Below are 13,244 nucleotides of genomic sequence, written 5' to 3' on the forward strand. Positions count from 1 at the left end.
ACCCCCTGCTTAGGCAGGAAATCCGACATTAGAATGTAATTAAAATGTTAGTGATTTCTTTCTTGCCTTCAGGTTAAATGTCAAGAGATTCCTTATTCCCCTGGATCTCTGGAGGAGATCAACAGACTCAGGAGCAACACATAGTACTATCTGACATCATGAAAGTTAGTGCATAAATTGTCTTTTGACACTGGGAAGCTGGACTATACTTCATGGATACCAGGAGGTCTGCTGTTGTGTTGGCCCATCTTTCCATCATTTGGGAAGTCCTCTCTTGACTTCATACTGTATTAGAAAAGTCAGTCTTGCTGCAATCTGCTTTCAATGTCTCCAAACTCTTCTCCTCTGCTGATTCTGAGATCATATGCAAAGCAGAGGATTCCTTTGGCTAACCCAGAAATGAACCCACTGCTTCTGCTTCTGATAGAGCTTTTGTTGCCCCAGGCAGCCTGTGGGATGCTTGGCACCAAGTGCTTCTTGACTTTGGGAAGGGATGGAAGAGACCCACTCAACCACTACAGACCAGGAGACCATCTCATCGGTGGGCTCTTCTTGGCAACAAATATTCGAGAATTACAGCTGCACAATTTCAGTTCGTGTCCTTCTACAGAGTTTAATGTGTAAGTCGCAGAATGTTGAATGATGTTGTTATATTGCCTTTGAGAAAAAAAAGGGGGGGAGTTAGATTTCAGTACATTTGTATACAAACAGTATGAAATATAATACATTCAGCAAATAACACAAAAGCAAGTTTTAATGCTCAGCAATCTTATGTCGAAATGATCTGTATGCAGACAATGTGCTTTGATCTTTCAAGGCTTGGGAGTTTGATCACGATTTCAGCTCATCCATCAAAGAAAAAGACAGGTCCCTGTGATTGACCAGGTCAGTCCTGGTCAATCCCAACTGAGAGAAATGGCTGACTTCTTTTCTGAGTCTTTCCTAGAAGACAGTTCTCTATCTTCCAGAAGGACAGTTCTGGAAGAAGTTCAAAGACATCAGCCCTCAGCTCAGGTGCCTCAAGACATTCTCCCAGATGCTCCATCATGACTTTTCTCAACTGGATTTCTTTAAACTCACCACTGCCAGATCAGCAGCCATTTATTGTTTCCTTGATGTGGGTATGGTCATCCTAAGATGCTCCTTCTTGACTCACCTCTTGGTTCCACTGATAGCAAAGTGTTTTGAGCAGTTCCTCTGTTGTCTCTCTCAAGCAATCAGGGATCAAGACTATTTACTCAAGAGAAAATGGAGGTGCTGGGCCTTCTGTTCAATTCTTAAATGTTTTATTTTCTGCCTTATCTCATTTACATGCACACTTATTCTTACATATAAAAACATGCCCACCATGCACATATAACATGTGTATTATAGTCCTTGAGTGAATCCTGGTTCCTACATGGAGAGGTCCATGCAGGTTGATGAGCTACATTTTCAGAACTGGTTCACCAATAGCTTTTCCTGGGATATTTTTTGACTCCGCAGTTTGAGGTTGAGAAAGCAAGTGACAAACAATGCATAGATTGTCTAGGGTGTTTCTGTTTTGGCTTTTAAAAAGTAGATGCTGAGTTTGAAGAATTTTGGTCAAAGACTTGTACAGACACAATAGGACAGAAGATATTTATTATTTTTGTTGAATATAACATCATGGCATAATGTACATATCTTTTCAGGAAAGCAGTTGTGATGTACTGGAAAATTCTGTCCTTCCTTTTTGCCATTCAGGAAATCAACAAAGATCCTCTTCTCTTCCCCAACCTCACCCTGGGTTATAACCTCCATGACAATGTTCGAGACAAAATATTGACAATGGATGGTCTGTTGGATTTGCTATCGACAGGAGAGGCCAATGTTCCCAACTACAGCTGTGGAAGGAAGAGAAACATGCTGGTTCTCCTGGAAGAGGCCAACTCTGACATATCCATCCTCATGGCTGCCATATTGGGCATCTACAAAATCCCACAGGTATAGAGCTGGGAAATGGCTTACTCCAGAGCATTTCAAGGAGGTTTCCTACTTACAAACCTTAAGCATGAGTTAAGATGAGCAATATTTCACACTTCATGAGCTAATACTGTGCCCCTGTGGACAAGAGACCATCAAAACCACAGCTTTAATTTTATCAGAAAAATGGAGTTGAAAGGGATCTTGGAGATCCTCTAGTCCACCCCCTGCTCAAACAGGAGACCCTGTACCATTATAGACAAATGGATGTCCAGTCTTTTCTTAAAAGCCTACAGTGTTGGAGCACCCATAACTTCTGATTAATTGTTCTGACAGAAAATTCCTCTTCAGTTCTAGGTTGCTTCTCTCCTTCTTGATTAGTTTCCTTCCATTGCTTCTTTAATTGCTTTCTAGTGTTTTGGAAAATAGGTTGTGTCCCCCCCCCCTTCTTTGTGGCAATCCTTCAAACATCACATCATATTACACTTTACATTCTATAAGGATTTATGCATCCACCTCATAACACCACATAATCTGATAAAATACCTGGGAAAAACTGATCTTCTTTATATACAATCTGTCAGCATTCCAGAACAACACAACTCCCATTAAAAACTCCAAGACAGGCATCGTCTCAAATCTTCCATTTATTAGAGTAGGTATATTGGCACATCTGGGAAAACCTGAATCTGAGAGTTCCGGGTTTTCCCTCAGTAAATCAAAACCCCAAATCCAGCTCCCGCACCCATCAGTCCCATCACACGGCCCAATCACCATCCGTCCCAACTTGAGCCACCACTGCAACCGCTCCTCCTCTAGATGCAGGAACACCCTGACCTTGACAAAAAAGAAGAATGCTATTATGTCTAACTACAATCTCTCTACTAAATCCCCCCTCCTACTTTCCCAAGTGCAAGAAGGTGGCAGGGTGGAAGCTTCCGGTGTTAATATGGCTTCCAAAGCTGACACAATCACTATTATCAGATCAGTACAATGTAGTTCCTTTGAATGTAGCTGAATTTTGTTATACTCTCTGCAAAATTAGGCAGACCCTGACTGCCCACTGACAATCCACCATTAGTTGTTATTTCCTGTCACTCTTTTATATATATATATATGTGTGTGTGTGTGTGTGTGTGTGTGTGTGTGTGTGTGTGTTCTTAAGTTTTCGCAGGTGTGCATATGCAAAAAATTAAAATCTCCGGTGTTTTCCTGCGTCATTGTAAATAAGTTGGTTAAAATATTTAAAATCCTGGTTAAAATCCCAGCTTAAAATCTTCTAAAAAATCCTTACAGAGCACTCTGCAAGGTCCTTTAAAACCTCAGCTAAAATCCTACCAGTGACTTTAAAAGTTTTTCTTAAAGCAACGTTTCGACAGGCTCACAACCCTGTCATCTTCAGGCTCTGTTTCATGTAGAAGCTATGGGTTCTCTGTTGCGGGGCCGGAGCTGTCGCTTCTCTATATTTGCTGCTGCTGACGTATGCTGGCTAGCCTGCAACTCTGTGTTCCAATTGGAGGACAACAGTTTTTCTTCCTGCTTCCTCATCCTAGCTGCTTGGCTTCATGTTACAGGCCCAGCTTTCTCAGATTCTCTATTATTATCTGTCTGCTGTAGAGGGGAAAGGATTCTGGTAGGCATCACAGCACCCTTGATTGTTAGTTGAGATCTCAGCCTGTCTTCTGGCTCGATCCTCTCTCTCTCCCTATTGCTAGCCACCCTCTGCAAAGAAGGAAGAATTCTGGCAGGCCTTGCAACACCACTGGTTGCTTCTGGGAATCTCTGCCTCTCTTCTGAGTTTCTCTCAGTGCAGGTCCCCAAATACTTGATGACCTAGAGGCGTCGTCTCGTCTGTTCATATTCTGCAGCCTCTTTTCAATTTCGATGGCCTCCCTGATTATTCTTTTGTTGAGATGTTCCTCTTTCGCCACTGTTCTGGTTTTATTAAAGTCAATATTGTGTCCCGTGGCTTTCATGTATTGTCCAAAGAAGACGTTTGCTCTTCTTTCCTCACTGCATTTTTATGTTCTTCTAAACACCACACTTATTCGTCTATTTGTCTGTCCAATATAAGATGACTGACAGGAGGCACATGGCACTTCGTATATCCCCTGGTTTTCCAACTCAATTTTATCCTTAGGGTTTCTCACCATCATCGATATTTTTCTATCTGTACGGAACACTGTTTTTATTTTTTGTTTCCGTAATATCTTATTAATTTTATCGGTGGTCCCTTTATATAGGGCAGGATGGCAGTTCCCATATTCTGTTATTCTTCTTGGGTTTTGCTCTGTCCTAGGAGATATATATAGATATAGATATAGATATAGATATAGATATAGATAGATATAGATATAGATATAGATATAGATATAGATATAGATATAGATATAGATATAGATATAGATATAGATATAGATATAGATATAGATATAGATATAGATATAGATATGTTTTTCTTTCTTTTTCGTAGGTTTTATGTGTCTTTCTCTTTAGCCAGGTTCTACCTACGCAAACCAAGATATTATGCAGCCCTAGTTCAGTGAAATCACAATTCACTAGTTTCTGGGCTTTTTTTTCTTTCTATTTGTTTTTAGCCTGCAACTCTGTGTCCCGATTGGAGGACAGCAGTTTTTCTTCCTGCTTCCTCCTCCTAGCTGCTTGGCTTCCTGTTACAGGCCCAGCTTTCTCAGATATTGTACCTTTACAGGGAGGATACATGAGATGAGGGTGTGGCTAACTGATGAGGCCTTATAAGGCCAAAATAGATCTATCTTAGTCTCCCAATGGGCAGCAAAGTGTCTGCTGGCTGCCAGAAAGAAAAAAAAAGCCCAGAAACTAGTGAATTGTGATTTCACTGAACTAGGGCTGCATAATATCTTGGTTTGCGTAGGTAGAACCTGGCTAAGGATATATATATATATATATATATATATATATATATATATATATATATATATATATATATATATATATATATATATATATATATTTGTTTTCATGGGTACAGGTATGCAAGTCTTGGCATATTCGGGTCTTTTCCTGTGTAAGATTGAGAATATCTTGGCAACGTTTCGACGAGGTCCCACTCGTCATCTTCAGGCTGGTATCTTTGGCTTCATGTCTGTGTGAACAAAGCATGATCGGAGATGCTGTCTCTCTATAAATACTGGTGTGGAGGTGGGGAGTGCTGGCTTTGTTGTTGTAAGCGGGTTGGTTGGCTGTGTTGTTACATCTTGATTAGTTGATGGAGTTGATGTATGCAGATTAGTCAGCTGTTTTGTAACATCCTGTGTGAACCACCATCCAGGGGCTGGACCACGGCGGCATCACCAGCTGCTGAACACCACCACCCCCCGATCCCCACACAGAGCAGACTAGCACACGCCATAAGAACATGACAAGACCTCAGACTCGGAGCCAAACCAAAGTCCGGGATGTTGCATCACAGCCATCTGCTCAAAACAATACATCACAGAACTCAGGATGTCACAACACTAGAGCTCAGGATGCTACCACACAACCCATTACCCAGGTCATTAAAATACAAAAGACTAATGGGCACACAGCCAAGACCTCGCCCACACAGGATGTTACAAAACAGGTGACTAATCTGCATACATCAACTTCATCAACTAATCAAGATGTAACAATACAGCCAACCAACCCGCTTACAACAACAAAGCCAACACTCCCCACCTCCCCACCAGTATTTATAGAGAGACAGCATCTCCAATCATGCTTTGCTCGCACAGACACGAAGCCGAAGACACCAGCCTGAAGATGACGAGTGGGACCTCGTGGTGCATTTTATATTATGTTGCTACCAGTTCACATGCGTGCCTGCCTTCCACGCATGCACTTTACTTGCATGCGCTTTCCGCACATGTGCCCAGCCTCAAAAATGTGCCTAAATAGGATGGGATAGAGCCAGGGCAGGTGGTCGGGCCCACCTGTGATTTCCACTACCGGTTCAGGTGAACTGGTCCAAACCGGCTGAATACTACTTCTGCTCCAATCTAACACTATTAAGGGTCTCTGAAAGTCCCCTCTTTCCAGAAAAGGAGATTTGGATTTCTTCTTATCTTTAAACATTCATTGATGACAATTGCTTGATTACATTCTCTGCATTTCTGTTTCCCTTGTGGGAAGACATGCCCTCCCAGAAGAATGAAATGTTTTAGGAAGTATTAAAAAGGCAGAATATTATCTTTCCCTAAAGGAGAAATAGAGAAACATGTTCTTGGAGTCAGAAATCAACCCCCAAGTCTTTCTTAATTCCCCCCAGCAGTTATTTTGTGCCCATTGAGAAAGAGTGGGCCAGTCTATCCCCAAAACAAAAGACCTCCAGTTCCAGGATGATGGGATTAAGACATGACCCCTCAGGACATAATAGGATTAACCCTCTACCATCTAGCAGCAGAGCTCACCACATTACACAATCTTCTGGGGACATTGCATCATCTTCCAAGCTTCAACCAAACTTAGCTCAGACAACCTACAGAGCTGGCTATGACCCCAACAACAGCCAATGGAATACATGTTCTTGCACAGGAACAGGAAGGTCAAGTGCAAAGGCCAAGAGAAGGCCACATGGAGTTGTGGTCAGCTGCCCAGGACCTTAAACCAATGTGGTTCTGCTTCATCATTAAACCATCTTTCCAATCAGCCTCCGTGTTTCCAGTGTCTTTCTCCCAGCTTCAGAAGTGGTATTTAGCCGGTTTGTACAGGTTCAGGTGAAGAGCCTTGGTAGTACAGGGGTTTAAGGCACCCTGTTATTAAGCTTATTAAGACCAGCTGCCTGCAATTACTGCAGGGTTCGAATCTCGCCAAGGCTCAAGGTTGACTCAGCCTTCCATCCTTTCTAAGGTAGGTGAAATGAGGACCCAGTTTGTGGGGGCAATAAGCTGACTTTGTATAAATATACAAAAGGATGAAGGCTATTGCTTAACGCATTGTAAGCCGCCCTGAGTCTCCGGAGAAGGGCGGCATATAAATCAAATTAAAAAAAAAATCAGTAGTGGAGATCACGGGTGGCCACCCACCCGCCCCGGCCCTATGACATCCTATTTAGGCACGTTTTTGAGGCCGGGTGCATGTGCAGAAGGCTGGACACATGTGCGAATAGTTGGTAAGAATACTGGAAACTCACCGCTGCACGGCTTGGAATTGAACCAGATGGATATTTCTTCCCAAACCTTTAAGTCCTGCCTACCTTAGCAGTTCAAAAGTGTGCAAATGCAAGTAGATTAATAGGTACCATTTTGGGAGGAAATAACAGTGTTCCATTTGCCTTTGGCATATAGCCATGCTGGCCACATAACCATGGAAATTGTCTTTGGATAATGCTGGCTCCCTCAGCCAAGAAACAGAGATGAGCACCATGCCCTAGAGTCAGATATGACAGGGAAACTTTTACTTTCTTTATTAAGTCCATCAAGGTAGCTGGAATCTTCGAGTCACTGTCTAAGCTCTGACCCCTTTTTCCTCCTAGGATCTAACACTGACTTCGTAAAATCCTAAAATCAAACACAAACTGTCTTTTTTTCGCCCAGATCAGCTACACTTTTATTTCACCCTTCCTGAGTGATAAAACTCAGTTACCCTTTTTCTACCGGACCGTCCCCAAAGAAGGTGCTCAGAACCAGGGAATTGTTCAACTGCTGCTGTATTTTCGATGGACATTCATTGGCCTCCTTGCTGCAGACACTGATAATGGAGAACGTTTCATTAGGACCTTCAATCACGTGCTGGCCCAGAATGGCATTTGTGCTGCTTTTTCACAAATCATATCACTAAATACCGAGAACTTCAATTATCTGATTTCCATTTTCAAAATGTGGCACCAAATCAACGTATTTGTTTACTATGCAGAGTTTACCTTTATAGAAGGAGAAGTCTTTGTAGAAATCGTATTGAACTTTGTGAAAAAGCCTGTTATAGGAAAAGTTTGGATCACAACCGCTTTGTGGGATCTCTCCATTGAATTATCATATAACAGTTTCTCTTTAAAATACACCCATAGTATTTTTTCTTTTTCGATCCAGACCGGCCAAAGGACCAAATCTGAAGATTTCAGAGATTTCTATTTTTTTATCAAAGCATATATGACTAAAAAATTTCACTGTTCATATGGGAAACCTGCCTTGTCTGTGAAAGGCTGGACAAGGTGTCTAGAGGAAAAGAACGTGGGGACTCTACCTCAAGAGAAGATTGACAAGGTCTTTTCTCTAGATAGCTCCTTAACTTACAATGCCATCCAGATTGTGGCGCATGCCTTAAATGCGGCCTATTCATCCCAATTCCAAAGGACAACAATGAAGAGAAAAACCAGGCTGGAAGTTGAAAAGATCCAACCATGGCAGGTATTCCCATGGAATAGAAATTACCTATTCCTATTCCTACAGGTTTCATGTTTATTGCTAAGTGTGACATATAGATGGTGAACATTGCAAAACCCTCTCTGAGAAGTGTGGAATATATTGAGAAAAAATTCCTTTAATGTGTAAGGTCCCAGAAGTTCCCCAATCCACTGAGATGCCAAAGAGAGTGTGACTCGAGACGAGGCTTGCAAAATGAAGCAGATTTGATTGATGGCCAAAAACAAAATTCCGGGTAGGACTATACCAGAACATACAAATACAATGCATGGGAGGAATAGCCACACTTTGGGGAAGGTATGGCATGTTTTATACCTTCAGAATACCCAATTCTGGCACCTCTGGCCCATGTTTTCCTTGTAGCTCTGCATTGGCTGTGCAGAGAGAAGCAGGAGCAGGGGGGCTGGGTGCTTAGCCACCCCACTTCTGGAGATATTCACCAGGCATGGAGTGTTACAGAAAAACAAGATAACACAGAGGTGAGATCACTGGTAGAAACAATTCCAATTTTTACAGGAGCAAAGCAATTTTTACAGAAACAAAACAGCAGGTTATTATGTCCCACTAATTCCACCTATTCTATTATTATTATGTCCCTGCAAATGAATCATTTTTTTCATGAAATCCCTCGTCTTCATCCTTCTTTTACCATTTGAACTCCTACAGTGCCGAGCTACAAATTATTCCTTTCTGATATTGTCACGCACACCACTATAACATTTCCATCTCTTGCCCTTTGAGCTTTTCTTTCTTCAGAATCTGGAATTTCCACTTAGAAAAGGGATTTGGATTTTCTACCCGTATATTACAGTCCAATACAATATTGTATGATTGTCAGTGTACATCCTTGTAGGGGCTCCCAAAGAGTGCCAAAATCAATATATTAGTAACTCCTGACTTGATGTTTCAAGCTTTCCTTCAGATAACAAGAACATGGAACTGACATGTGTTTCCCAACCTCCCAAAGCCAAATAATATTCCAGGACTGAAATATCCAAACTGATAGTGTCTTCTACATCTTCTCTCTTGTGGAATCAAAACACAGGATCCCAAGTAAATAATCAAGGCCCACTGCAGCATTTGTTGTTTAAAGAACACAAAAGGTAAAGGTTCCCCTCGCACATATGTGCTAGTCGTTCCTGACTCTAGGGGGTGGTGCTCATCTCTGTTTCAAAGCTGAAGAGCCAGCGCTGTCCAAAGATGTCTCTGTGGTCATGTGGCTGGCATGACTAAATGCCAAAGGCACACGGAACGCTGTGACCTTCCCACCAAAAGTGGTCCCTATTTTTCTACTTGCATTTTTTACGTGATTTCGAACTGCTAGGTTGGCAGAAGCTGTGATAAGTAATGGGAGCTCACCCTGTTATGTGGCACTAGGGATTCAAACTGCTGAACTGCCGACCTTTCGATCAACAAGCTCAGTGTCTTAGCCACTGAGCCACCACATCCCTTAGGATGAGCACAATAGGGGCTCTCTAATATTGACAGCCCCTACAGGCAAAAGAATGCAACCCTATTGATACTTCTCAGAGAGGATGGGGAAACTAATGCATAAGCATCAGGGGATGTAAGCAAACATATTTATAGGTAATGCTTTTCAGGTGACCTTTGGCCCTTCTGCTGTCTACTTACCTTCAAGAGTAGGTACCTGGATGAAGCTGTCTATCTAGATCTGTACCAGTCGGGCTTCAGGCTGGGGTACAGCATGGAAACGGCATTGGTCGCATTGGTTGATGATCTCTGGAAGGCTCAGGACAGCCGTTGTTCCTCTGTCCTGATCCTATTAGACCTCTCAGCAGCTTTTGATACCATGGTCAATGCTGCGCCGGTTGGAGGGGTTAGGAATAGGGGGGGCACAGTGTTGCGGTGGTTCTTCTCCTTCCTCTCTAATCACATGCAGTCTGTGTTGGCAGAGGGACAGAAGTCGACCTCGAGGTGCCTTGTTTGTGGGGTGCTGCAAGGGTCGGTCTTCTCGACCCTCCTGTTCAACATTTATGTGAAGCCACTGGCTGAGATCATTTGTGGTTTTGGGGTGCAGTGCCATCAGTACGCTGATGATATTCAGCTGTACATTTGCACCCCGGACCACCCCAATGATGCGCTTGATGTGATGTCCCGGTGCCTGGAGGCCGTGTGGATCTGGATGGGGAGAAACAAGCCCAGACTCAACCCCTCCAAGACTGAGTGGCTGTGGTTTCCGGCGTCCCGGTATAGCCAGCTGGTTCCATCACTGATTATTCGGGGTGAGATCTTGGCCCCCTCAGAGAGGGCTTGCAACTTGGGTGTCCTCCTGGATGCACGGCTGTCTTTAGAAGATCATGTGACGGCTGTGGCCAGGGGGGCTTTTTATCAGGTTCGCCTGATTCACCAGTTGCATCCCTTTCTGGACTGGGACGCCTTGTGCATGGTCACTCATGCCTTCGTCACTTCCTGTTTGGACTACTGTAATGCTCTCTACATGGTCCTCCCCTTGAAGAGCACTCAGAGGCTCCAACTGGTCTAGAATGCGGCCACGTTGGTGATTATGGGAGCAACATGGCACATCCATGTAACACCTCTCCTGCACCAGCTGCACTGGCTCCCGGTGATCTTCCGGGTGCGATTCAAGGTGCTGGTTACCATCTTTAAAGCGTCCATGGTTTAGGGCTTGGGTACTTATGAGATCGCCTTCTGCCACCGATAGCCTCCCACCGGCCAATACGCTCCCACAGAGAGGGACTCCTCAGGGTGCTGTGGGTCAAACAATGTCGACTGGCAACCCCCAGGGGGAGAGCCTTCTCTTTGGGGACATCTGCCTTCTGGAATGAATTGCCCCCGGAGATACATATGATCCCTGTCCTACGTACCTTTCGCCATGCCCTTAAGACTTTACTGTTTCAACAGGCTGGTCTGGCTTAAATAATGAATTTTAATGGGTATTTTAGTTTTTTAATATAAGGGCCAAATTATTTAATATGTTTTAAACTGTTTTTAAATTTTATGGATATATGTGTTTTATTATGGCTGTGCACCGCCCTGAGTCCCTCGGGAGAAGGGTGGTATAAAAATTTAAATAATAAATAAAATAAATAAATAAGAGGACCAAAGGAAGAAATAAACCATAAAACTAGAGTAAAGGGGACTTGGAATGCCAGATTCTGTGGAGCACATATTCCCTATTAGCACCTTAATCTGTGGGAATTGTCCTGATAAGAAAACAAGCTGCACTTCAAAAAAATCAAATTCCCTATATCTCTGTCTACCAACTAGATGTAGCAGATTCCATTCATCTAAAACCTTCCTTTCCTCACACTCTGTAGCTCCACCATTTCCTGAAGAATCCCCAGATCTACAACAACACCATGCAAGGAATGTACTTGGATGGGAATGGAGATTTGATGGCTGACTTTGACCTTGTGACTTGGGTGGGTTTTCATAATAAGTCAGGCACCAGTGTGAAATTTGGGAGTCTGGCAAGAGAAGGATCTGCAGGAGTGAAATTCAGCATCAACAAGGAAGCCATCACGAGGCACTATGGGCAGAACCAGGTGGGGAAAATCTTCTGTCTCTTCAGTTTTTTCTTTATCTCCATGAGTATCCCTTCCCTTTCCAAACTATATCTCAGACTGCCTGCCTTCAGATACAGGCTCTTTTCAATTCAGCAATAGAAATGGAGATGGGGTTTTGTGAAGTATAGAAGGGTTCTGTTCCAAGAACATTGAAGGAAGTGACATGGGGATGTAGGAAAATACAGGCAACATTTAAGGGGAGAGAGAAGCAAAATCACTTGAGTTGCCCATGTTCATTTTGACATTCAATAGGTTGATGCTACAGCTGGATATTTGGTGGAAAATGTGTGCAAAATCAACCATGCTGCAGAATTCCAGAATTCCTGTTTCTTCCATGTCGGTTTCTAAAATGGAAGCATGTTTGATTATCACTGCCAGTTTCAAGAATAACTTTCCTGACAATAGTCAGGACATCCCTGGAATGGCCACCACCATCACAGTTTGGCCTGGGGGAGAAACAGAATTTTCCATTTCTAATCTTTTTAGCACATACCTAGTTTGTTGACCCCTTCCATCTCTATGTCTTCTTTCATAGCTGATGATTGCAGGTGCTTCTGAAGGCCAATTCTGTTCACTTTCAGACATTGCCTTACTCCCAGTGTGTGGAACCTTGTCAGCATGGATATTTCAAGGTGGTCAAGGAGGGGAAACCAAAATGCTGCTACAACTGTGTCCCCTGTGCAGAAGGGAGGATTTCTACACAAGAAGGTGAGTGAGTGGAAATCAATGCAGTCCTTTCAATGAAGATGAATCTGGGTATTTGGGCCAAAGACGTGGTGTGGCAGCATAGAGGTGGAGCTCTCACCTCACAATCTGGAGGCTGTGAGTTCGATCCTAGATAGAGGCAGATATTTCTCTCTGGGCACAATGCTGAACAAAACTCCTCATTGGCAACAGGAAGGGCATCCAGCCATTAACCACTCTGCTAGCTCCATTCAGTTGCCCAGACTCTACCCCTCAAGGGATGATGGGGTTGTTAAAATATGATGATGATTTGGGCCAAAAGCATATAGTATTTATTTAACTACACTGACTGTTTTCACGAAGAGTGTGTAGCAATAATGTACTAGAATCCCCTTGAATGAGATTTTGAGATGTAGAGGAAACCAAACAGCTAAGGAGATACTTCTATAGCTTTGTGAAGCATCAGTGGAAATGACAGGAAGTAGTCTGTTGCTTCATCTTGAGAAAGACTGTGATGTTGCTTCTATAGTATGAACGGCATGGCAGTCAAAACAAAAGCAGGTTCCAGCCATATCTCTGTCAAGGCCGTCTCCATGGTAACCCATAGTAGCCAGAGGGGAGTGATCTCTACAACCCACGAAATTGCTTCATTGGAGAATGTGACTGATGACACACCTTGGGGGGAGGG

At 43.2% G+C, this 13,244-nt stretch overlaps 1 protein-coding gene across 1 annotated transcript in view; it reads left to right on the forward strand.

Annotated features, from left to right (window-relative positions):
* Window positions 1-13,244, forward strand: part of LOC139309986 (vomeronasal type-2 receptor 26-like) — a 39,562-nt gene that overhangs the window by 24,033 nt on the left and 2,285 nt on the right. The window contains exons 2-6 of the mRNA XM_070934169.1: window positions 445-620; window positions 1,674-1,965; window positions 7,500-8,309; window positions 11,624-11,851; window positions 12,454-12,580. Of these exons, the coding sequence (XP_070790270.1) occupies window positions 445-620; window positions 1,674-1,965; window positions 7,500-8,309; window positions 11,624-11,851; window positions 12,454-12,580 (1,633 nt within the window). The remainder of the gene's footprint in view (window positions 1-444; window positions 621-1,673; window positions 1,966-7,499; window positions 8,310-11,623; window positions 11,852-12,453; window positions 12,581-13,244) is intronic.

Source organism: Pituophis catenifer, unplaced genomic scaffold, assembly GCF_029215685.1.
Source record: "Pituophis catenifer annectens isolate HBS135680 unplaced genomic scaffold, rPitCat1.0.hap2 SCAF_2, whole genome shotgun sequence".
NCBI classification, from domain to species: Eukaryota; Metazoa; Chordata; class Lepidosauria; order Squamata; family Colubridae; genus Pituophis; species Pituophis catenifer.